The sequence below is a fragment of the Trichoplusia ni genome, chromosome 25 (assembly GCF_003590095.1).
Source record: "Trichoplusia ni isolate ovarian cell line Hi5 chromosome 25, tn1, whole genome shotgun sequence".
Lineage (NCBI taxonomy): Eukaryota > Metazoa > Arthropoda > Insecta > Lepidoptera > Noctuidae > Trichoplusia > Trichoplusia ni.
Genome location: NC_039502.1, coordinates 3,183,552 through 3,209,637, shown reverse-complemented (window position 1 = coordinate 3,209,637; position 26,086 = coordinate 3,183,552). Strand labels below are relative to the sequence as shown.

The window sequence follows — 26,086 nt, the reverse complement described above, 5'->3', positions numbered from 1 at the left end:
AAGCGTGTAAACTATACCATATATGTAATTATAATATTTTTGTGCAACATTCAACAACTTTCCCACAACGCCATCTAGTCCAGAGTAAGCAAAGCTTGTGTTATGAGTACTAGACATACACACACGTTATTGACGAATATCATTTAGACAGAAAACAAATAATAGCGCTTGCCACATAATCCTGGGTGGGAGTCGTACCCACGAGTTCCGTTTAATAGTCAGGGCATCTAATCTAGACCAATAGGCTAGTCAAAGACTTGCATTTCTTAAAAGCGCTTGGACATACATTTTGGACTATTACTTATACAACTTGAAGACAACTAGGGCTGGTGATTAAGTATGAACTATGGCCTCGTTCTGGGCATCCGTTCTAATGAGGAGTGAGGGATGGTCTCTCTACACCCGTCCCTCGAGAAGAAGTCCAAGGTTCTAGCATACGCTAGCGATCTTAGAAGGGGTCCGAGGTGTTTTCAGTCGGTGGAAATCCATATCCTCAACCCCAGCCCTCGATGTGATTTGAAGAATTTAGTTTCACGACGAAAAACAAAAAAAAAGTTCTACTCTAAGGTTGACTCATAATTAATTTAAAGTTCGTTTCTCATAACTCAAGGCAATCAACCAAATCTTGAAGCGCATCAAATAAAAAGGACAGACAATACAAACCCATAAAGTGCTAAGTATAAAAATGTCCATAAAGTTTGACTTGCGTCGGCCAAAGGTCAGCGGGAATGGTCGTGCGTCATTACAGGCCAACTTGCTAAGTAAATAACTTGATTGATGTAAATGTAACAGGTGTAGGAACTGTATGACCTTTCGACTTGCTTCTAAATATCGAACAGTAAAGAAAGCTTGTTATAGCTCTGTACCTGGGCCCCAATTCTGCTATTTACAATTGCCGATAAATGATTGGAAATTGGATTCAATTTGACACTATTGTTATTCTCCCAAATATTTTCACAATACAATTGGGAATTGAGTACGGGGCGGAAAACTGACTGTCAAAACAATAAATTTCAGTGTGATGTTACATAACATTAGGATCAGTTATCCGAAACTCCAAACGATCTATTTTAGTTTTCCTAAACATTCTCCCATTACTCAAACATAGTTAATAGCAAAACTGTAATTTAGCGATCATTGCAACGATTGCATTGTATTGCAAAACTAGTACTATTGTTAAAGTAAAGAAACAGTCAAAAAAAGTGAATTAAAGCGTTGCATTCACAATAAAACTGCTGGAACAAATGAGGGCCTTGATTATCATAATAACAGCTCACACTGTAAGTATTTATTTTATTAAATGATCACTAACAAATTTCGTTTATTGTATCTTTTTGTTTAAGACTTGTTGTACAAAAGTATTTAGCATCAGTAGGGTGAAAGTATAAAAAATATTTTTACATTAAAGAAAACACATATCATTATGACAAAATAATAGTAAGGTGTTGCTTGGAAGAGCTTAGACACTATAATTTCTATATCAGTGAGTTTAATAGAGTTGAACATTCAAACATTTTGGTATTGTTCAGGTACTAAGTCAACTTGATGAGTTTTATCCAGTCATACCTGAAAAATGTAAAGCAAATGCAAACGTGATGGTAAATATTACAAACAATTTTATTATCCTCAACTTTTGTCCTTTCATGTAAACTTTGGCTACTTAACTTGTACTGCCATCTAGCGAACATTAATGGAAACTCGGAAGTTACTTTGTAATGTGATAATACGTTATGAATGCGTGAGGTCGCTAGCGTGGTGAAGTTTTAAAATACCACCTTATTGTTTTATTTATCTCGTTACACCCTTTTGTTTTATTTAAAATGTGTTGTTTAGGACGAGTTAAATAACATTTTTTTTTTGTTTTCAGTACAGAAGCTGTTGTGTGTTCCCTCCTTTCTTCACACGCGAAGTGGCTAAAGAGTGCGGTGCAGGTCTAGAATTAATGTTCGTTGACGAAAAACATAATGTTACTGGTTTCAGGAGAAAGGCTTTAAATGACGTAAGTAGTTCAGTGACGTATTCAGATACTCCTTGAATTAGAAAGTCGATGATTGTAATTATTGTACTGTCTTAACTTTGAAGAAAAAAACATCCAATGAAATTGTCAACACTTCAATTAATTGTTATTCTAGTTTACCCAGTAGTATTATCTATCATATGTGCCACTTACCACTTGAATAAGAATTAAGTACCTAATTGAAGTGTTTCAAACATCTCGTCTGACTGATTTACAGTATTTTTTTTCAATAATTTTGACAATGTCCAAACACTATATTTAGAAAAGACTTTAGATAAATTTCATTCATTGTCTCTTTTAGTGTGACCACTGGTGGTGTGTCCTTGATAAATACAGTCTGCTAACTCGTGATGGATACCTAGACGACGATAAGTATTACGCTCATCTCGACCTGTGGGTTGGACTGAACCCTATGTTTGCAGACGCCATGATGGAAGCTAAAGTCCACTGCAGGCAAAACGTCAGATTGTACTTACCACTCATGCCATGTGAGTTTTTCCATCTCCACGGATGCATCAGGAATTTCTTGAACATAGTAAGCACTTTATATACCTACTTTGTTCATAAGTTTTGTTTTAGTAGCAAACGTGCGAGAAGAGGTTTTTTGCAGTTGCATTCAGATGTCAATACTTCTAGACTAAATAAGTTTCATTTTCAACAGGACTGCCCAGTAACGGTACCAACTCAAGAATGTGAGCAAGTGAAAGAATACTATAAGGAATGTAAAGAGTATTATCAGAAAAAATGAGAGCCTATAAAAATATTGACTTCAAACAGGAGTTTTTTAACATTACTAAAATAATACAAAAGCAATTACTAGAAACATCGCATTTATTCTAATATTGAAACTATTAAGACGATGAAATGACAATATTCCTCGCCAACTTACCTAATTACACTACTTAATGATTAACTACAATATATGCATACATTCAACAATAATTCATCATTAGCATTCTTTATACACACATGATATGAGACAGAGCAGAAGTACGTCGAGCCATACAATGCTTATTGTACCGTTTAACGAGCTTACTCCGTGCTTATACACTTATTAATACTGTCACGTAAATGCTCATAGAACAACTTTCATTATCACACGCACCAGTATTCCCCTATCACTTTCCTTTTAGGAATGTTATTTAATCTAAGCTAACAGTCTTTGTTGGGTCTTCAAGGGAGAAGCCGAGGGTTGAATCGGCCGAAGTACAGAATCATTCCAGATGGATTGTGCCTTACGAAGTATAGAAAAGGTCGGTCAAACTTTAGCCGCGCCGGCTGGGAGCTCCTGGCCGGCACGCGCGCCTGCCTCGGCCGCAGGTGAAGCGGCAAGTGCATCGCATCACCGACATCGTGCGGGTCATGGAATGCTCTCTGGTAGTCTCTCGGTTCGTCCCAATCATTAAGCCACCTGGTGCGACGCCTCTGAGAAACACTTAAGGTATCAGGGTACTCCTCCATGTGATGCTGTTCTCCCACTGCACCTTCTCCGCAAGTAACGAAAGTGTTCAATTGAACCATATCTGATAAATACAAATCTTTTGAAGGTCCGTTTAAGCCTCCTAGATCAGCATGATCGCCATCAAATAAGTCCTTCAATCCCATTTTTCTTAGGCTCGACGAGATGTTGAAGGTTGACTTGTGTGAGAATCTTGGGATTTGTAGTTCTAAACCAGTTCTAGGGAGAAGAGAGCGTAACACTCGGTTCCATGTTGGTGTAGTTGGGATAGCATCTAGGAGCCGCTCTTCAAGTTTTTCTAAATCATCGGCGTGAACGACATTGCCTTGCTGGCCAGGCATTAAGAACAGTGTGCTAACAACTGTGTTGGTGTTTCCTAATGCTGCTACAGTTGCGTCCAAGGCTGGATCATAGCCAGCTAGGAATCCGCTCTTGTATACGACGGCTGGCACAGGAACAAGGCGCCTCTGACGAACGTTCGGGGAGACCACGAAGTACATTTCACCATCTCTGCCATCCACTGATGTTCCCGAGCAGTCAGTCTGAAACACGTGAAAACTGGAATTGATTTAAAAGTTCATATACCTTATGCTATTTAAAATTACCCGAATTTTATTTAAATGCTTCAGCAGTAACTTAGCCTAGTAACTAGCCCTAAATGTTACAATTATCTAAAAAAGAGGATTTTATTAGAATCTACTGTTTCAAGTGATTCCAGCCAGTTCAATACTGAATTCGTGGTTTTAACATTCGATTATTTGACTGCACGGATAGCCGAGTGGTTGAGGTCATCACGCTAAATCCACTGTGCGCGTCGTGTCGCGGGTTCGATCCCCGCGTAGGACAAGCATTTGTGTGATCCACGAATACTTGTAGTCTGGGTGTCTTTGTGCATGTGATTTGTATGTTTGTAAACCCACCGCGTCACAAGAATTAAATTCATTACTGTGGGAGTCGTTTAAAAAAAAAAGAAAAGAAAAAAAAGAATATATTAGGAAGTGCTTCGTACTCACCTGGAAAATGTTTGCCGTAAATGCAGCTAACGGTGGTTGCATAACAATGTTATTTGTTTTCATGTATTCTGGAATCTTGCCCCATGTGTACCTCTTAACTAGTAAGTTTGTCCTTCTTCTGATAATGTCGCTGATCAATTTAAAGTTGATTTCTTCAACATGACCATTGTAAAAATGCTGAGCTCGTTCTTTGTAGAAGGTTAGAATTTTGCCCTTATTTCTATCACTGTAGAGTTCTCTTATGAATGCAGAAATTGCAACTCCTGATTCTGGTGTCGTTTCAATTGAATCAGAGATATTTTTCAACGTGAAATGTGGGTTGAACGTTACCATGTCATCCAATTTAAGAATTTCATTCATTTCTCCGGAGGTGGCGCCCCGTGCTCCCATGAATATCATAGCTAGCATAGAAAATACTGAGTAAGGTGACAAGACAAAACTTCTCCTTTTATCAATTTCATCGACCATGACATTCCAAAATCTAAATGCTAATTCGTTAGAAAGCTCTGAAAAACGGGTAACATCCTCTCCCAAATCTCTAGTAGTTACTTCCAGACCCTGATTTTCAGTAGAAAATTCGAGTACGACATCTTTGTTTTCAACGGAATCGGGATTAAACTGGTTGTCTGACTTAACCTTGTCTTTCGGTATTTCATTAACTTTTGGTGGAGAAAGAGTTGGGATTAGTTTCCATGAATTATTACGCTCACTAACGAGTTCCTCCTCATCATTCACCTTTTGTATTTTCTTTTTGAAGTCATCTACTTTTGGCAGTGGTTCCGTATTTTTATTAGTTTTGTCACCCAAATTAATTTTGTTTAATTTTGACTGCGTTATTTTTATTGGAGCTGCAGTAGTGGTAGATGTAGTTGTGTCTTCAGGCTTTTTTATGGTATCTACGCTTTCAAATTGGTTCGTTTCCTTTGGTTTGACTGTCGTTTTATTTCCATTTTTGGAATAAATTTCATCTTTCGTTGGCTCTTGCTTCATGATGTCTAGTATTTCAGTAGGTGTTTCAGGTTGTGCCACCTCAGGACTGATTTTAGACTCATTTGTAACATTAACTTTTTCAGCATCTTTGTTAGACGAAACTGAGATCTGCACAAAGTTTTGGTTTGAATCTTCAATTTTATTAGTATCAGCAACTCTAACGTCATTTGGGTTTTCTATAACATCTGATTTTGTATTATTTAATGGTTCCGCCTCTTTTTCCTCTGTACTCACAGCCGTCGTGTCAGCAGTAAGGTTCACATTATCAGGTTTTACTGGTGTTATGATTTTATCTGTCTCTTCATTAGCTACTTCTTCTTTTGAGGTCTCTTTTTTAACTTTGTTAGACACCTCAGATGTAGATTCTAAACTTTCTGGAGTAGAGACCTCGATGTTTTTCTCGGTAGTTGTAGTTTTTGCGTTTTCTTTAGTATTCTGATTAGAATTGACCATGGATTGAGGAGCCTCGTTAACTACTTGAGATAATAAGTCGCCCATTGACTCCGATAATACTGGGTCAATAGTAGTTGCCTCAGAAGCAGCAGGTGAGGTCAAGAATTCGACTTGTTTAATGTTGTTTATAATTAAATTATTGTTTTGAGCTCCTTCCGTATTTTGTGCTGAATCTTTTTCTTTGTCGTCTTGGTTTTGAACAATAGTTTCTTTTGTTTCCTCTTTTTCCTTTTCTGCACCTTTGATTACTGATTCTCTTTCTTCGTTGTTAGTATTTTCAGTTTTGACATGTGGATCAAAAGTAGTTATCTTTATGAAGTTATCAGTATTATTATCATCAGTAGCGTTAGAAGTCGGTGTATTATCATTGGCTGTTTCATTGCCAGGGCCGGATGGTATATCCATATCTAAAACTTCCTTGCTTTCTAAGTCCAATAAATTTACCTTCGTAGTATCTAATAAGTTACTTGTTGTTGGTATCGGTTGGTAACTTCCACCAAGATCCGAAGCTATTTGGCTTATACTTTGAGCAACATCGAACAATGGAAGTAAAGTTTCATCGTCTTTGTCGTTTTCATTTTCCTCGTCATTAGATTGATTTCCCAGGTCATTTACATCAGCATTTGATACAAATTCTGTGGATGATATAGTTGTCGACGGAGAAACGGATTGCGTAGTTATTGTTGTCACATTTATTTTATCATTTTCGCTTTCTTTCACAGTACTTAAAATGTAGTTTGATGTGCTTATGACTGGGCTACTTGTAGTTGCCAGCGCTGGAGTTTTGGTTGCTTCTGTTGTCGGTGCTTTTGTAGTAGTTGTAGTAGTGACAACAGATCTCTTAGTTGTGCTCACTATGATTGGTGACTTAGTTGTTACTTCTGGTTTCGGTGAAATACGTTCAGTAATATAATTTACTGTTGACACTGGAATAAAGGTGCTTATTTTTTCAAATTGAGTTTCAGTTTTCTCGGTAGCAGAAACGTCGTTAGCGTTCGATTGAACTTTGATTTCTTCTGAATCTTGGTTACTTACAAAGCTAACGCTCTCTTTTTTTGTTGACTGTTCTGATTTAGTAGTTGATGTTTGTAACACCGGTTTAACAGTGGTTGGTTTAGAAGTTGTAGTGGTTTGAGGCTTATTGGTGATTTTAACCAGCGGCAGTTTTGTTGTACTTGGTTTATTTGTAGTGCTAGCAGTTGTTGGTTGTTGTGTCGTAGTTGTTGAGGTAACGATTGCTTTTTTTGTAGTTGTTGTCGTGGTTGTAGGAGCCCTTGTTGTTGTTGTTGGTCTTGGAGTGGTTCTGGTGGGTCTTTGAGTAATTGTAGTAGGCTTGTGAGTTGTAGTTGTAGTCGATTTGCGAGTTGTAGTAGTAGCTCTAGGAGTTGTGTTTGTTGGTTTCCGAGTCGTAGTTGTTGGTTTAGGAGTTGTGGTAGTAGTTGTAGTAGTAGTAGTTGTTGTTGTGCGAGGTGTTGTTGGTATTTCTTTATTTTCCACCTTTACAGGTAACTTCTCAGTTACTGCATGTTTCTCTTGAACAGTAGTCGTCGAACTACTGATTACTTCATTGCTGCCTTCTTTGCTTAGTGAAGTCTCATCTTCTGCACTGTTGCTGTTTTCATATGTGTCTGTTTCGGGTGGAGTAACTGATCCAGAATTTTTATCAAAGACGATGTCAACGCCAGTGTTACCAAAGATTGATGGCAAAATTAAACTCCAAGAGTCTGAGACGTCCGGTGTGTCCAACGTGGGTCGCATTTGTGGTTTGTTCTTGTGAGCTTCCATTTGAGCTTTCAGAACATTTTGAACATTTGTAACAACGCTATGAACTTTTGTATAGGGAGGTTGATTCATGTTAAAGGAAACGGTTGGTTGGTTTTCATTGGCAAAAGTGACCAAGCCTTCAGCTTCTTCTCCTGCAGCTACAATAGCTTGGATTTCTTCAAGTGTCATTAATCTTTTGACGAGTTCTCCGGATTCGTCGAAGGTGTAAAACTCATAGCGGTCGGGTGTCAGTAAGTTTACGGGACTGCCAACAGTAGCTGGCACGCTCGATGGACGTGGCAACGAGTTTCCGACAGCGTCGGCAATAAACGGCAGCTTGTTGCGCCTGAAATGCCCGACAAAATAAATTAGTATACTAAATATATTTAGAACACTTCATTTCATGTTTAAATACGTTTTATGAGAATCGATTTTCAGATTAATATAACTTAGGCATTGCTAATTAAATACTAAAAATTATTTAATTCGGTAAGTATATGACAAAGTTTCTTCTCACCTATTATCATTTTTGTCAGCTGCATGGCAGCTGGCAGCGAGCAGCAAACAGAGTAGAGCTCGCATTTTATCCTCCCATACACTCAGCATGCACCTGGAACTAAACATAACATTTATATAAGTAAGTTGCATTATATAATCCATTTCTTATCTACATTTACTACAATTTAGAGAACAGTTTTTTTGCAGTACGATAATTAGGAAATTAAAAAATATTTAGCTGAGAGACAAACTTAATACTCAATTACGAAAGGGGAAATTTTAGTCGTGGGAATGAATAAAGATTTATTATGAAACAATTTTATTTGTTTTTTTGACAATATTTGTGCAACATTTTATTTCATTCAACGCTAAGATTTATCAAATAAAACCGCTCAATATGTACCGCGTACGAAGCCCGCATCGGGACAAATATTGATATGTACCACAAATACTCGTGTTTGCTTCGCGTCAGAATATATGTGTTCTGTATTTGTAATGACAGCCTCCGTTTGGGAATTCTATTACGTGGGTTCTTGGCTAAAACTTTTATATCCACTATCATTGGTCTTCCCTATTAATTGTAAGTACATAAATTACTGTTAAATCTTGATCGACATACAATTTATTTTAAATTTACTAAAAGTACCAAATCTAAATTGATAACAAAAAACATGATTACGACCATCTTTTAAAACCTATAAAACATAATAACGACTGTTAAACATTACAAAAAAAAAACAATATTACATCGAAAGTAATAAAGGCAAGCATTAAAAGATATTTATAACGCTCGTAACCTTAAACTGTTAACAAAACGAACTGTAAAATTGTGAATAAACCTGCTAAACAGGTAAAGCTACGGTCAATGGTCATTGTCACTAGAACTAGAACTACCACTTTATCATCGAAAACATTTTTCAATTCATTGCTGGCATTCTTAACAACGTTGATATAACTTGTTTTGTTAACGAAACTATGTATGTCGTCTTAAGTAAAGTTTTCGGCTGTGATGACGACGACGGTTCCGTTGTGTTTTGACAAGTTGTTTGCCGACTGTATGTGGGCCATGGTGCTCACGAGATGAGAGGTCACTCAACTTTATTGGTGACATATTCATTATGTAAGCGGAAAGAACAGTATTGTATTGAAATTTATTACGTTAATTGCCTTTAACATTGAAGTTCTTTGGATTTATTTCGGCATCGGCATGGCGTCTTCGAATAACATTCAAAACTTAATTAAAAAATAATTGTTCTATAAATAACACCTTGACAGAAAGGTGATTCATCCCATATTGCTTACTTTTATATTAAAAAAAAACGATATCGATATCATACATATATTATATCGATTTAATGAAAACTATATTTCAATCTCACACTGCTTCTTCATATATTGGGTCTACGTAAGTAAGGCAACCCACGGATGAAATTGTTCGGCCAGTCCAAACATCTTCATCAAAATGTAAGCAAGATTTTTGACAAGAGGCCGATGCAGCCGTGTTGCCGTGTTGCCCGGATTACGGCAATGCTCCACGGTTCGTTGGTCGCCGACAATCACGGCAATCCGTTACCAGCCGCCGATGCGCGTGAGACAGTTATATTCTGCGGCTTAAGAGATGAATGACAGCGGGGAGAAAAAATTGGAGTAAGGCAAAAACAAGTGTCGTTTTTTATTTTTATTCGAAGGTTTTTATGTTAAGCGTTATCGGAATTTTTACGGGACTTTTATCAAGTGAGAAAGGGCCAAAAAATCTAAAGTTATTGTTATTTTATTTAAATGTATTTTTTTTCCTTCATGGTCATGGAACAAGAGAATCTTAAGACTTGCAAACACGAATTGGAAAATTTTCCCTTATTTATCCTCCATTATCTCACACAGAAACCTCAAATTCGTTCTTCGTTCAACGTCCTAAGTCCTAAGCTTGTTTCATAATCTTTAGCTTATTACTTACACCACAAAACTTATGAGAAAACTTGACTGACATTGACACGTCGTGATGTAACGACAAAGTGGGTCGCACAGTTCATTACAGAACAATGCACTCACTAATTATTAACACTGAAACGTTTTATCAATCGATCAACACAGATTATGATACGTAACGATGAAGTAACTTCTTGTACCATTAATTACGTTACATTACAATATAATTTGCGAGTTTTTGCGTCAAGTAATGATATATTAATTTAACTGTTAGTGTTCGCTATAAAAAGATGTGAGAAGCTTAAAGCAGTTTAAGTGAGGCGATTAAAACCTCATTTGTGGTGTTATGTCAATTTATTGCATCCGCTGTCATAGTAGATTAGCTTGAGCATGAGACTGAACCATCTTGATTCCGCATGGTATAAAAATAGTATTTAATTGCTATATGACGGCTTCAAAACTGCCTATAATTGCAAAAAAATCTCAAAAGAAATTATCATACATCTTCAACCAACAATGAATTCAGTTCACAACCATTTCGAATCGCGATAGATTTTACCTATTTTTAGAATACTTCATTCAACCACAAGGATCAAAATCAATCGCTAACGTAAGTTCCCTGGCACTTAACAGAGTAAAGTTGAAACCCATTCGATGAATATTTAAGAGGTTAGCTCCTGTAAAATTGATAATAACCGCATCTGTAGATCTCCTAGCTAAATACCAGTCGGCGTCTATCACGGATAAACTGATAAAATATGCAACGGATCAACCCTCCGCTTTTAGACTCCAATGAGTTTCCTAATGTGGAGACAGCTCAAATGTTTCGAAATTCACATCATCTGTTCATTTGGAAAAGTAATTTTTTAGGACGATTCGTCGTCCTCAAAAAAGTTTGTTAATTTTTTACAACCACTGCATTAGTGGTTTTGATCGTGCCTTTATAGATTTTACCTTTCTCTGAGCTATATCAAAATAAAATTTATTTAAATTCCTCTCGGTAGAACACTATTCCCAAAAAACAAACTAATAATCAAAACACACCACATTTACTGAATAACATTAAAATTCGTGAATTTAATAACGACTTGATATTATACACATACGTGAACTACTTACATAGCCTACCAAATCACTGTAGATTGAAAATCAATGTCGATAGTATATAAAAATATGCGCATCTTCATTAACCATTAAGCCCGGAATGAGAGATATCCTTCGAAACTGATGCATAATACACACGAACGACTCAATCAATGCCAAAAGCGTGTACATTATTCAGCACATAATACTGTTGCAATTTTTAGGGCACAGCCCTGGTTTCAGCTGACAAAGTATCTAATTAGCCTACCAAAAGTGCTAATAATTTCAAAGAAAAATGAAAAGAAAAAAATCACTTCTTTGTAGTCTAATAATACAAGCTACAAATTCAGTGTTTTTTTTAGGTAACTTGAACCGGCCAAAAACCTGAAGTAAGAAAAAAAAATAAAGAACTAAATTTATCAAAAATATAGATATAACTCTTCTTAAAAAGGAGGTTCCAGATGGAAAAATTTTCTCGAACAATGTGGGTGCAACTGAGGGGATAAATCTCTCTCGCGACCATTACGACGATCGGGACCCTCGGAGACATTTACAAGGGAATATCCCGTAGTTATTACCATTATCTCCGCCTTAGAACATGCTTTTCAATATCAAAGGTACAAGTTTACAGAGATTTTATTTCCTTTCGTTTGAGAGGTATTTTTGTAGAAGAAATATAAGAGATAGATTTTATAAACTTTTTTTGTCACAGTCTACTTCTAAGGGCGATTTGTAATCTAGTTTAAATCCACTAATATTTTGTTTTAAAAAAGCAACGAGTGGAATGGGTTCTCCGCATAGGACAAGCATCTGTGTGATCCACGAATGCTTGAGTGTGTTTGTGCATGTGATTTGAGTGTTTGTAAAACTCAAAGGCTTACATTTCTTACTGGAGGAGTCGTCGTCGAAACTGCATAATAAAAAATAATGCTCAATCCGTCTTTATATACAAAGCTCTATACTCGACAGCAACTCTCATAGGTTGATATCGTTATTTTATTATTAAAGGCAAGCTTTACCAATCCTAAGAGTAAAAAGTTTAAATTCTCAAGAACACAAGACGTAGGAACAAAATACATTGTAGGATAAAACACATATTTTCTTGGGAACCGACACCAACCCGTTGTTAGAAATAGTTTAGCGATAGCCCGGGGCCACGGGCGCCCATAGATTTGAACTGTAGAGTCACAATAAATCTGAAGTAATAACAATAACTATGATTTGTGGCATTACAAGTAGTTTAGAAAATAACCGTTGTTATCCGTAACGGTGCTAAGTTTGAAAAGTGTAGTTGGTAAAAACAAAATTTTAAACTAAAAGCTACTAAAAAGAATTGTAATTGTTTAGGTTCTTTTTGTATCAAGATTTAAAAATCCTCCATTTGAAAAATGTAAAGAAACAGTCAAATGGGAATTAGACTCGCGATACTCAGGAATCCGTATAAATAGGATCACGTTGTTTAACTTAGATTTTATTGTTGTGATTGTTTGTTGGATATATCGTAAACATAAATACGACATCTACGAAAATTTCATGTTTCATGATTCACGAGATACAGCTTGGTGACAGCGGGCTCAGTTATATTGTATCCTTTGGGTATGGGAACCTTAAAAAGACTTTTCAATTACCACTACTTACAGAAATTTTACCTTCCTTTTGCAGCAATCGAAATACTCACTGCACTCATGTAATGAGCAACTATAACAAATGATAGTAATTAAGTACTTGAAACCTAGAATCCAGCACTTTTTCCACCTTCAAGATTTTCTAAAAGACATTGACAAATTACTATTAAACTCGTAGCAAGAAGTTCTACCTTAATCAGATTGGATTAATATGAAGCGTTTCCGTTGCTGGCTACTTATTTTAACTTCAAATGCATTTTTTCTTCATCAATTCCAAGTAATACCAGAATAACTGGAAATCTATAAATATGTTACTGTTTATGCAAAAGAAACTGGTTGTCCACAAGTTCAATGCACGTATTAATACGTGTAGATAATTAGATTGTAGACGTGTGTCACGAAACGATGAGAAATTAATTCCATTACAGTCGTAACTATAATTATAACTGCCTATTAATAATAGTAAAACGGAATTTTATCATTTAAATAAATAAAAAAAATTAAAAGCAAAATAACAAAAAAGGAAAGAGGTTTACTATCGATCAGTATTCACGATTATAATTTACGACTAGTAAGTAAACAGTCAGAAAGCTTTTTACAACTGTTCACAATCAAACCCAATAAGTCAAAGTGTCGCTAAAGTAACTCGTTTGAGTATTGTTAAAACTTACTTAGCACCAATTTGTAGAGTCATTGAAAAATACGGGCACTCGATAAATTGTGTAGTGTTAACCGAATTTTCTTGCTAATATTTGTTAGTTTTAATAATAGGACAACGGTTCAGTAAGTTATTGAAAACGTCACTAAATTATGATTACAATACCTGGCATGGGGTGCCTATCTATTAAACTAATATTTCTATGACTAGACTATCCATCGTAAACTTCTAGAAATACCACAAAGCAATAAAATTCGCAATAAAATCGTTGAACAAAAGTTTTGATACCTTCGTAGGAACTTTACAAGATGGACATGAGAATCTCCAAGTTTCAGAGTGTAAGTACCTTGTAATTTATACTTTGATTGCCAATAAAATAAGTAATGAAATCCGAACATACAAATCTTTTGCGAGAAACTTCGCTGGGTTCTACAGAACTTTGAATATCATATAAACACGAGAGTTTTACTTTTAATTTGCGGTAAACCGTTTTAGGAGTATTCGAATATGATATTAGCATACGGCTTTAGGAATACCACCAAAACAATTAATTCTTCAAAAACTTGATACGAAAGAAAATAAAAAGTTCCTAACGCCCTCTGTACGTTTCAATTTTTAAGAAAATAAATAATGATTTAAAGCAAAAACAGACTGTTGCTTATCGTAATATTCTTAAAATTCAACAAATCCTTACACGTCTACATTTTCTGCCTTTTATCTCAACAAGAAACTAAACCTGTATAACAATTTAAGCTAAATATATGCCTTAGTGTCACCGTCAAAACTAAACTAAAGTCTAAACAAGTCGAGACATAATATCACCGCGCTGACTTCTTGAAACTTTACGTCCAAAACAAGAGTTAAGTTTGGAAGTGAGTGAGACAGTGTCGTAAACTCCGCAAAACTCCTTCAAACTCCGCCCGGCTCCTCCTTGGTACCTCAGCGAACTCTCAAGTTCGGAATACCCCTTTGTAGCGTCGGTAAATAATGACACTATCAAAGAAATAAATGTAGGCTGTTGTGTGAAATATATTTTTGGGCGCCATCTTTTTGTTGTTTGATTGTCTGTTTATTGTGTTATTGAACTTTGTGTGTTTGTTTGTTTACGTTGCTATATGATGTGGGTTGTGTTGGTAGTTTAATGAAATGTAATAGTTTTTGTATCTAATATTTTAACATCTATGTTAGCAGCAGGTATGAGGACACGTTATCCTAATTTTCGATGGTACATAGAATATGTTTTAAAATTTTATTTGTTTTGTGAACGTCGTTTTCAAAATCGTTCACAGAATCAACAAAAACAAAGTTCATACAAGTTCAAGAACATAACAGAACCAAACATCAAACATAATATATGCATTACACATAAATATCACCTTCGGGGTATACAGTTACACAAACTGTCATGTTCTCGAGACAAACCCAGCTTCCTCATTGTAAATTACATAAACAAACGTCAAACAGACAAACCCAAGTGTTTTACAACGTTATGAACCGTTACAACGGAACGAAAATCAACGAAGACGAACGCGAGACCTCATTCGAAAATCGTAAAAGCAAAAACTCATATGACTAGGCATTTGTCTAATTCGTACAAAGCATGAATTATTAATAACCGTTGAATACCTCGCGAATGTCAGAATGGGGTTAAACACAGCGTTTATTGTGACAAAGATCACAGTAATAAACCTTTCTCTCGGTTGGAATAGAGGTTTATCGCAGATAATACATATCAGACCTTGCGCCTTGTGGTTACTTTGATTAGACCCAATTTCTAGGTAGATGGAGTCTAAAGGGAAATTCATGATAGAATCAAATTATAGGTGGACGCGTCGAGATAATATCATATTCTGGAATATCGATTTGTGCTAATGACGTGATCAAAATTGTAGACTAAGTTAGCGAAATGGGTTTCAAAGCTTTGATTAGGATATCTTAACATGGATCGAGGGTTTTGTTTTAGCCTCGGCAAGAGTAATATACGACACGTTTTCATCGAATAACATGTGCATATTTTTTCTAAATCATATCGTGTCCGTATTAATGTTTAATTGACTTTTACTGAACAATTATTTCAAAATTTTGGCTATGTTCTTTTACAGAATACACAGTATCAAGGTTTTTTTGGGAAATCGATATATTGTCTTGATTCATTGACTTCAGTTGCAAATCCAATTACGAAAATACATAGATACGTTGAAGATTTCAATAATAATAACAAAGTTACTTCAGGGTGAAAGTGATAGGATGATGTTATGCAGAATTGCGGACGATCTCGTAACAGTGTTTCTGATGTATCGCTTGAATCACTTGACGCATTCGTGCATAAAGTGGCGTGTTCAATGGCAATTCGAATATATAACGAATACACGTGGGATGAGACTCTGGCTAGACTATCAGCTGGGTATACGATATAATATCTGCATAGTTCTAAACGATCAAATTCGGCTCTCAAAAAATCGGTCAAGTGAGAGTCGGACACGCGACAGAGAGGAGTGAGGGTTTCGTCTAGCTTGAGAGAAAAAAAATCGAATACAACAAAATCATGTCCGTAACATTACACATACACGTATTCGCAGTAAAGTAAATAAAAATCTTTAAAAATATTGTTTTGCTATCACGGTTCATGAGATAAGGTCTGTTGTTGGATGGACGGACAAAGAGACAACGAAGCTTCAGTAATACGCTTCCTTTTTTTTCTCCTTGGGCACGGAACTTTATCTTCGGAAAAAAAACAAAAGTAAATCACGACTGCCTTCCTTCAGTTAACAAGCGTTATGAAAAGAAACTACCAATAATTGCATCTTTGTATATGTAAGTCCCTTCCCAGTAAGCCGTTCCCTGTAGCTCTGTTCCCCGTATCTGTTCTGTATTCACACCGACGTATTGTAATAATCCCTCGACTTTTATTAACAGGTAATATACGTTCGTGTATTTTGCCGCAACCTCGATAGTTTTCCCGAGAGAGTCGTTATTGGTAAACCAAACGTATGGGAAAGTTTGAAGATAACTTCTGGAATCTCTTTCAGAAATACGGATTATAATAAATACAGCAGTTTATAATTTATTTTGTATTGATAAGAATACAGTTAACTTATTACAAACTTCCGCGTTTACAATATTCGTAGGCTTAGTCGCTGAATAAATGTCATCCCATCTTAAGTAATGCTTGTAGAAATATTAAATCCTTTGTTACATTTCTCAAAAGCGGCCTAACGCATTACGCTATAAGCGGCGGCCTATAGCGTTTGTAAGAGAGCGCTCTTTAAAGGTATTTCTATAAACCTTTATGTTTCGTTATCAGATGAACAGACTGGCACTAACTGAAAGTAAACTGCAGCTATCAAAGAATCGATCTGCAATGCCTTTAGTTTAACAATGATTCATTATAGTCAGGATTCGGTTTTATTTCTTATTTTCCAACGCTGATTGAAAAGAGACCGTCTAAGCATCGACAAAATAAATAGATGTTGGTAAAACAAATAGTGATTTTAAAAACAACTAAGGACGAGGAAAATCCTTTGGCTTTTGGCAATAGCCTTTACCTACAACTATTATCTAAATAATTATGAAGTAATGAACAAAAATTAATAACATACTCATTGTTCAAATCCAATAATAAAAAATCACTTCGCACACAAACAACAAAGCGGTTGACAATATTAAATGGAACTGTAGTCAGTGGAGCACACACAGTCTGGCTGAAAGTAAACTCAGGTGTAACGGTAGAAGACAAACCAAGAGTCAACGAACTTGCACAATCATTTATTTGCGGAAAAACATATATGATTAGGAATCCCTCTAAAATGTATTTAAAGAAAATAAACTGATAAAAATCTACGTCGATGCCTCACGAACTCAACGCCATGTCAGCTCATGATTAAGGGTACCGGGTAAGTCCGAAACTAGTCGGGCGTTTCTAACAAATACGCGTGAGTAAAACGCTCTAAAATTGAAGTTTCCAAAAATGTTGAGAATGTATAAAACCGCTTTGGCCATCTTTGGGACAATATAGGCGTAAAATGCCAAAAAAAAAACGAATTTAAAATTTAATCAGACATTTTGATGACATTTATTTTATAATATTTCAGTTTTTTACTCGTCCCAAAATTTGAATTTGTTTTATTCCTCTTTCTTTTTTTCTTTTTCTGTGAGTTTTACGTACGCTCTACATTTTTTTGGTCTGTGGAACAAGCATGACTCTGGTCACGACTTGCGAATTATTCGGTCATTCTGTAACGGAAGATTATAAGATAGCTTTGATAATTTCGTGTGACGCGATTTAGGGCAACTAAATACTTAACTTTTTATGTTAACTGTCTTTTTTGTTTAAAATTAGGTTGGTGTGGCGTCACAAAAAACGGTATTTTAACAATCCCTTGACAAGGATAACTATAGTCTGTTGAAGCAATCGAAGCCTGCGTTCAGGTTAACTAAATAGGCAAGACGATAAAAAAGGTAAGATTGTACGTACTTTTTTCTCTAACGAGTCATAATAATATCAGTAAAACTGGCATAGAAATAAAACTTTAACGTCAAACCATCTTCATCCCAAATAAATAATTTAAACAAATAGTTCACCCAACGAGAAACAATATAAATAATTTATTTTTATTGCCGAACAAACGTCAATAAGTAAATTACTTGGCGGCAACTTTAATTAAGTTCGCGAAGGTATCGTAAGCTAGCTTATTGTATTATTTAACAAGTCGACCCTGAATTTCAGCGTTCCCGTACTTTGATAATTATTTAAATTTGTGTCTTCAGTAGTCAAGGCACACTTATTTGCATTTAAACTTGGCCGATATTTGGACCTGTTGAATATTATATAACTTTATTTCCAAGAAACTCGCAATATTAACGTTTATGTACATAAATGTATTCGTTTATTTCGTTACCGGTAGAAATTTAGGGCGTTTGTATACATGAGCTGTTTTTGGGGTTGTATTAAAATTTCACATTCCCATAGGATAACTATGAGAATTAGATTTTTTTGTTATATAAGAATTAAACATGTATGGAAATAGTATGTTTTAGTAAATTAAAGTAAAATAGTAAAGTTTATTTCTAAATGCCTTCTTTCTATGACAAATCATTATCCAAGTTGTATTGTACATGTTACACAGGATTTAACACCGCTTATATCCTCAATAAAACCGGACAAGTATAAAACAACAAACCGCTTTACATCAACATCTATTAAATACTCCTTTGAATGGACCTCATAACATAAATATTAGAGGTATTAAAGTGAATGCGTATAACCCACCTGTAATTACTCGCTCACATTTAATTTACCCTCGCTACATACTAAAGCTCGCGGCACACCGAGCCTTCTGGCAATTTCCATTGACATTTCATTCCGGTTATAATGAAAATGGGGAAATGGGACAGACTACCCAGTAACTGAGTTACTGTGACATCACGGATATATGAAACCAGGGGTCTACTACGTACTCGAAGTAAGAATATTGCAGTTGTGGAAGAGTGACAACGCTACATGGTGTAGAACAACGTCTCTGTTCAACAGCTGCAATTTTACTGCTTTATGAGTTGATGGTAGACCCCCAAACTGTTTTAAACCATTTATGACCAAAAAGACGGTTTCTCGAATGATTCAAATTGCCTGGAAAGGTATTAATTTTGCTCTCATTGTGATAGTGACTTTATGACTTTAAGTATACGTAAATAAATTACGTTTTATCTTCAGTGAAATATTATTATTTATGTTTATTTTATGTTTAATACTCAATAAATCAATTAGTAAAGAGAAACGGAAGAGACACAAACAGTTGATTCGTTTAATGTTTAAAGGAAGTTTAATTCAAGAAAGTGGAATTTTCTCTGCTTTCTATCTTTGTGTAGGAAACGTGATGGTTATTTAAAATGAATATTCCATTCTTATTTAACTGCAAACTTTTAGTAGGCCAAAGAACTCAATATAACTTTGTGCGTTACAGGGAAAAGGCGGTTTTCTACAAACCGCTGTCTTATGATAGAACTCATGGAAGTGCCGCCTTAACTGCCCAACATTTGTACCTGCACATTTAAACTGCAAAACTTATATTTTTATGTGTAAAGAAAATATACTTTTCCGTGAACACCTGTTTCTAGAATCCAGTCACTGCTTTTAAACATGCATAACATTTAACTTAAGGGTTTTTTTACCACTTTCGCAACATTTTAGCAAGGCGCTACGAGAGGGATTTAAGTGCATTTATGTATAAATCGATTAAACTAAAATGAAAAAAAATACCTTTAAAGAGACTGCATGATTTTCATATCAATACACCAAAAAGTTTGTAAGCAGATCACAAGTGACTAAAACCATTCGCGCGTCAATACTGTCATGCAACTGTTTTCATGCATACAAGCACTATGCCTCGAACAGTCCATATATGTACGCGAAGGCTCTTAAAGTGTCACTGTAAAAGCCACTTTAGTGTCACTCGTATACTTACTCAAACACACTAATGTAACAAGTACCATTATGACGTCACACTTTTGGAAGATGTCCAAACTTTGAACGTGTTATGAAATATTAGGATTTGCGCAGTGAAGCTGTAGCGCTGTCTAATTATGTAGGAAATGGATATATGAGGACTAGTTTGAAAGTTTTGATTTATTTCTTCGTGTCCTTCTTACATTACTTATTATATTTTAAAGCGTATGTCTTTTCATATTCACAAAAACTTTAACCTGCCGGGAGTAAGCGTGATGATCAATTTTCAAACCTTTCCTAAAGGTATGTATAATTTTTGTGCCCGCCATTAATATATTTATTTGTACGGAACTACGACAAAAGATCATTCAGTTCACAAATACATATTTCTGCATCTAAGTATCAAGATTTACACATTAAACATTTATTTAGAAACATGAACTTTGCGAATATCACAAGAACAAGCTTTGTTTTTGAATAAAAACAAAAGAATACCAGTCTTATTTTATCTTTCATCCACAAGCGGCTACCACGTCAGACTGCCAAGATATTCAAGATAAAATGCTGGCGCAAATGTTGGCCATATACAATATTGAATCAATTTTTACTACGCAATACGTGTTCCCACATATCCTTGTATTTTCCTGTCCAATTCAATATATTGAAAGCGATCTGTACTCGGGAGTTAAGATTTTCTTGTATTGAAAAATCGTTGTCGAATTTATGACTAGAAAATATGAAACGCGCATGCAGAGAATAGCAATAGGGAGATGTATGAAATTGACTGGAAAAAAAGCTGTGTTCAGAAGTCAGGGCATTTAAATGTAGAACACGAAAACGGTATTAGCCGACAACACCCGAATATTACCGAAGGGAAATGTTTACAAACACGAACAACGCCACTTTTTAGTGCACTTCTTTACATTCCAACTTTAAACATAAAAAGCTTGGTTTTAACACGGCTTGACTGTACTAACCCGTCTTCCTCGGTTTTTGCTTAAAAAGCCACTTTCTATTCAAAAAACTTTGATGGCTTTAAAAACTATGTGAATACACTTCAAGCTCGAAAGAACGGTCTTTGTCAGTTGAGAAAAAAAAAGAAAAATACACGGCATTTTTGTGGACAATATTTTTAAAAAGATTTAGAACTCTGATACTGGCCGGATTGACAGGCCTATAGCCATATATTGTAGCTAAACAAATGAATTCCGCCTTTACAAATATAGAACAAAGCTGGCGAAATGAGGTCTCTACCTATCTGTATTAGGTGTCAGTCAAGTAAATAAAACGGACAATAGTCGGACTCGCGATACTGAGGGTCCTGTAAAAATAGGTTAAAGAAATATATAGACTGCCACAAAATTGAAAAATAACAGACTGGTGACAGACGGACTAACAGAATTGAATAACAGGTTCCGTTTTTTCAATTTGGGAACACAAAACTAAAAAAAAATACGCTGAAGAAACTTTAGTTTTATCCCTAAAAAAACATCAAAAATAATCCATTTGGTTCAAATGACCTTTTGTCCTAAACTGAGTCCTTTTCTACAACACAAATTACTCTCTTGAAAAAGCTTGATCAAATCGAACGGGAGCAGTCGTGATTTTTTGTACGCTCGAGTATAAATCACCTAATACAATCGAGCAATCAATGAGAAAAACGTGTACAAATACTGTATGTATGAACCAATTTAAGATCTTATAAAAAATGTACCTAGAATTAATGTACAGACTAAATTGCTCTTACAAAAATTACGATTTACATTCGTAGGATAGATTATGATTAATGCGAATTTAGAATTAAGTGAATTGATGCGCGTCCAATTTGAGAAACGAAAGAAAACATTTACGTACTTAAATTCGAAATTCCTCCTTTACAGATAATGTGCTTAAATTTGAAACCAATAACTACAATGGGTCTAGTTTTTTCAACTGCACAGATGCCGAATGGATTCATTTGTTTTTTTTTACCTGGGGAAACTCCATGGAGTTTATTCGCCCTGGAGAACAAGTATAGAATATAGTATAATATTAAAAGTTGAGGTAGCAGACTCTTACCGGCTCATAAAAACACGGGATTGCTTCACCCTGCGCTTATACCTGAGACCGCAAATTATCGCGATAACCGAAGTCATCTACTGTCCCCGTGTAAAACGCTCGTCTTACGCGAAGATTATAAAATAAATTTGAGAGATCTTGTTGCATGACATACATATTTTCACGAAATCCCCCGACACAGAATAAATTCGTGAGCGCAGGAGTCTTAAAAGGAAGAGATCAGATAGAGTTGGATCTGATATATTCGTACTTCAATATCTCATGAATGAACACGAAAAAACATCCAATTGATATCATACAGAATTATTACTTACTTTAACTAATATATCCTCATTACCAACTCTCCCAATTCCCACCTTATAACATTGGTTCCTTAGTAAATCACCACCTACAACTATATATACGCATTAGGGGCTATCGGGGGCGTGGCGATTAGACCTGCGGGATCTGGTCTGCCGTAAGATGTAATCAACGGTAATTATACTCTAGTAAGCAACCTACGGAACTCCCAGTTCATAACATTATGGGAACTGTTGGAGGCAATAAAAGGAATTGCCGTAATTAGATGCTTTTAGTACTGAATGCATTTGATATTTTATTTCTTTTTATGTTATTCCTTGAATTGTGTTTCTTATTGGTGAGGTCGTGATCCCTGATACATAGAGATTAAAATGTTTGTTCTTGATTCTAATGTGTCTAAAACGTTTGTATCTACCGAACATCTATGCTCAGTTCTCCACCTGCATTTATGTCTGGCAGTTACACAATAACAGGCTGGTGATATCTCATTTTCTTTGTATCGTCAGCCATTTATTTTGCCATTTTATTTTGGCAAAATATTTTAAATCATATCGCCATACACATATAAAGCCCTGACGTGAAATTATATTCACATTTGAAAATATGTTCAAACAAGATAAAATTAATAATAAGACATATGACAGCAGCTAAGTAAAATGTTCACCATCCACCCTGAGAACCAAACGCCACTTAACATGAAGTTATCATCAATCAAACTATAAATTAAATAAATTAATATTTCTTGCATAAACCAAGTTCAGGCTTACTAGGAAACATGCATCAAGCTTGAAAATCTCCGTCTTCCTATCGACGTTTAAAATCATAAACGACTTTACTCTGATGGTAACTATCTATCATCTGACGTTCAGTTAGAAAACCAGTTGATTGACGTTACTCGTGTATATTTATGCGTCAAACTGTGTGAGGTTAGATTCTAGAGGGAACTAGGTATATATTGAGGTAACATGCAAATGCAATATCTCCTGGGTTTTGCGACCAAGCTGGTCTCTGGAAAATCTATTTTAGAACTTTCTATAGGAAATGCTTAGGTTAGCAAAGTACAACATTAAAAAGGTTTAATTTCAAGAAAAGTTGCAGTAATAAGTCTAATGGCACTGTTCCTACCAGCGAATTCTCCGAAAAGGTATGTTCCACCCAGCAGAATTGTTTGAAAGGGTTACCGTGGCTGCGGTACACAAAGGGCAAAAGAAGGAATATGGGTGGGTTTGTGCTAGTCTGACACTCCACTCAATCTAAAGCCGAAGGATTAATTTGACGACGGAAAAAAACCAAAAGGAAGGTTCACTGGCCCAAAATAACATTCCTATTATACACCAGTAACTGAACACATTAATCTGCTATAGTTCATCCCGTTCAGCGATTTCCCTTTGCTGAAACAATGACACGTCATCACACTAGAAAGATCGCTGTCTCTCTGTCAAACTAGAACTGTACTAATGCAATTAGTATTATATAACGTCACTGTCAACACATTCTCCTGACTAGTACAATATTATGATGTCTGACAAAGACAAAGATTTATTTGCTTAAAATTGAGGTGGTGGCTATCACATAATTTTCTCTAACAAGTCAAGCGCGAGTCAGGCTCGCGGCCGACGTCCCATAAAAAAAAAAGATGAATTACACATCCACCATATGTATAACCGTAACAAACGCTGCCTTACATCTATACGTCTATATGTATTTATTTTTGTTTAATGTTAGTTTAATAAACGGCATAAAAATATAGTATGATCTGTGAAAATATGAACGTAAGAGTGAAATTCAAACACTACTTGACAATAAATCAATAAAAAAAAATCATCAAAAATAACTTTAGCCAAATACCACTTATCAATTAAGTCTGTTAGAATCAGAACTCGTTGCTTTATTTTATTTTTAAACTCCAGATTCATTCAGTAGTAAAATTCTGACGATCCTTTTATTTCTTGATTACTTGTTCTGATTCCAATAAGAACTACCTACACAATTGAATATTGAAGAGAATTGGGTCGCCATCGGCAAGTTACTCCGCTGAGAATTCTTGGAGATAAAGTTAAATAAAGAGAACTTATAGAGAGCTTTATTATGCTTATATTTGTAAATTTTTATGTTCCTATAAAATATGGGCAAGATCTTCACGTATTAACCTACGCTAAACGTAAATATTGATTGGAATAAATATTTTTATTTTGGACTGTGTGGTATTTATTTATAATCTGCTTAAATTTCAATTTTTTGTAATCTTTATACAGCTCTTTTTTCTTCTAACCGGGACAATTAAACTCGTTTGCGAATGTTTTCCTACCTCAGTTATGTCATGTTTTGCTTCCAACAAAAGTATATTGTCCATAGCGCCTGGCTGTTTAATACTCACAAGCTGAATAATACGAAACTTGAATCATATTTAAAAGTAAAACTTTTAACAGATCCGTGAGTAATTAATGAAATTTCATCTTTTTCAAATTCAAGGCCTACCTGAATCGAAACATTTTGATTTTGCTTACATGGTCAATTGACAAACAAAAAACATTACCACACACATTTCTATTCAAAACCATCTGCTACAAAACATCAGTCAGTACATAGTTGTCTAGACTACATCTTGCGATCCACTAACGAACGACGCGCAATCTCCGGTGCAGTTGTCGCTAACTATATCGGTAAAATGGTCGTTACAGCTTCAGATAAAAGACGGTCTGACTTTGCTGCTTTTAATGATTTATGAAATGTTTGTCGAGTTTTCAACGTCTGTTTTTTTTGGTGACGTGGCGTATGCTAACCTATAAATTAAATCGCAAATATTTTTTCCATACACGAATTGTTTTAAAATTTACAGTCTACTTTATACCTCTAATAATTTTATATCTACAAACAGCTTTAGTTTAAATTATCACTGCTTAAATATTTATCTCGGGTTCGAATTTAAAAAAAAATGTTTTCGCCTTGAACAGTCTATTTTATGAGTAACACTTTATGACTTGACAGAGAAATTTCATCACATATGAAAAAAAATGAGCGATGAAAAAGCGGGTCTAGTTCGTCCTCACCTAATATTGCAGAGCATAATTAGATCTATCACGCATTACCTATTCAACAACCATTAAACACTTATGTAACTTGCTAGCTGTCTCCATCAATACCTACACAACAATATTTACAATCGACCACACATTAAGACCACACTGTCATTTGACTTCAACCTTGTGCACTCAGACATACGGTTAATTTTTGCGTAACATAGACATTGCAGATGTAAGGTATGTACGTCGCCAACGTCACGTCTCTACGTAATCTGATTTTGGCTAGATTTAACTAGGTCTGGTGTAGGCGATGGAAATAGGCACTTCGGGTTGTAAATGGTAGTTCACAATATTATCTACAACGAGCTTTTTATTGCTCCCAGAATAAAATAGAAGTAAAAAGTAGAGATATTGTAGTTGGATTGTGTTGATAAGAAATGCTCTTTACTTGTAGTTAAATGATTAGAAAAAAACAAAACTTAAACAGTAGTACTTAAACAGAGAAAACATAACATAAAAATCGCTTTGAGGATAATTATTTTCCTATTTGAAATAACATAGTTCCGTAAATACCGATAAAATATCTTCTATTTACTACTCCAATTCATTATAACTATGAATTCAAAAGATTATATACGAGTAAAAATACGAATGATAGATAAATTACTACAAGAACTACGCCTGACAGGTAATCCATTGACGAGACGAAATTATTGCTCATTCATCATAATGAAACAAAACAAACGATGGATGTAATAAGAATAACGAATTGCAAAT

The 26,086-nt window shown here is 35.2% G+C and overlaps 2 protein-coding genes across 3 annotated transcripts in view; one reads left to right on the top strand and one right to left on the bottom strand.

Moving 5' to 3' along the window:
- Positions 1-583: 583 nt before the first annotated feature.
- On the top strand, positions 584-2,780 carry LOC113505300. Its single transcript, XM_026887924.1, has 5 exons — positions 584-1,280; positions 1,530-1,598; positions 1,868-1,999; positions 2,319-2,552; positions 2,679-2,780. Exons 1-5 carry the CDS (start codon positions 1,245-1,247, stop codon positions 2,763-2,765), a joined length of 558 nt encoding a protein of 185 aa, XP_026743725.1. The 5' UTR covers positions 584-1,244; the 3' UTR covers positions 2,766-2,780.
- Positions 2,781-2,830: 50 nt separating this feature from the next.
- Positions 2,831-26,086, bottom strand: part of LOC113505299 (mucin-5AC) — a 69,063-nt gene continuing 45,807 nt past the window's right edge. The window contains exons 3-5 of one of the 2 annotated variants that reach the window (XM_026887923.1): positions 8,214-8,312; positions 4,490-8,042; positions 2,831-4,018 (exon numbers count right to left, since the gene is read on the bottom strand). In XM_026887923.1, the coding sequence (XP_026743724.1) occupies positions 3,191-4,018; positions 4,490-8,042; positions 8,214-8,302 (4,470 nt within the window). In that variant the 5' untranslated portion in view covers positions 8,303-8,312 and the 3' untranslated portion in view covers positions 2,831-3,190. Of the gene's footprint in view, positions 4,019-4,489; positions 8,043-8,213; positions 8,506-26,086 lie in introns of those variants that run through there. The other variant, XM_026887922.1, reaches the window with a different exon arrangement.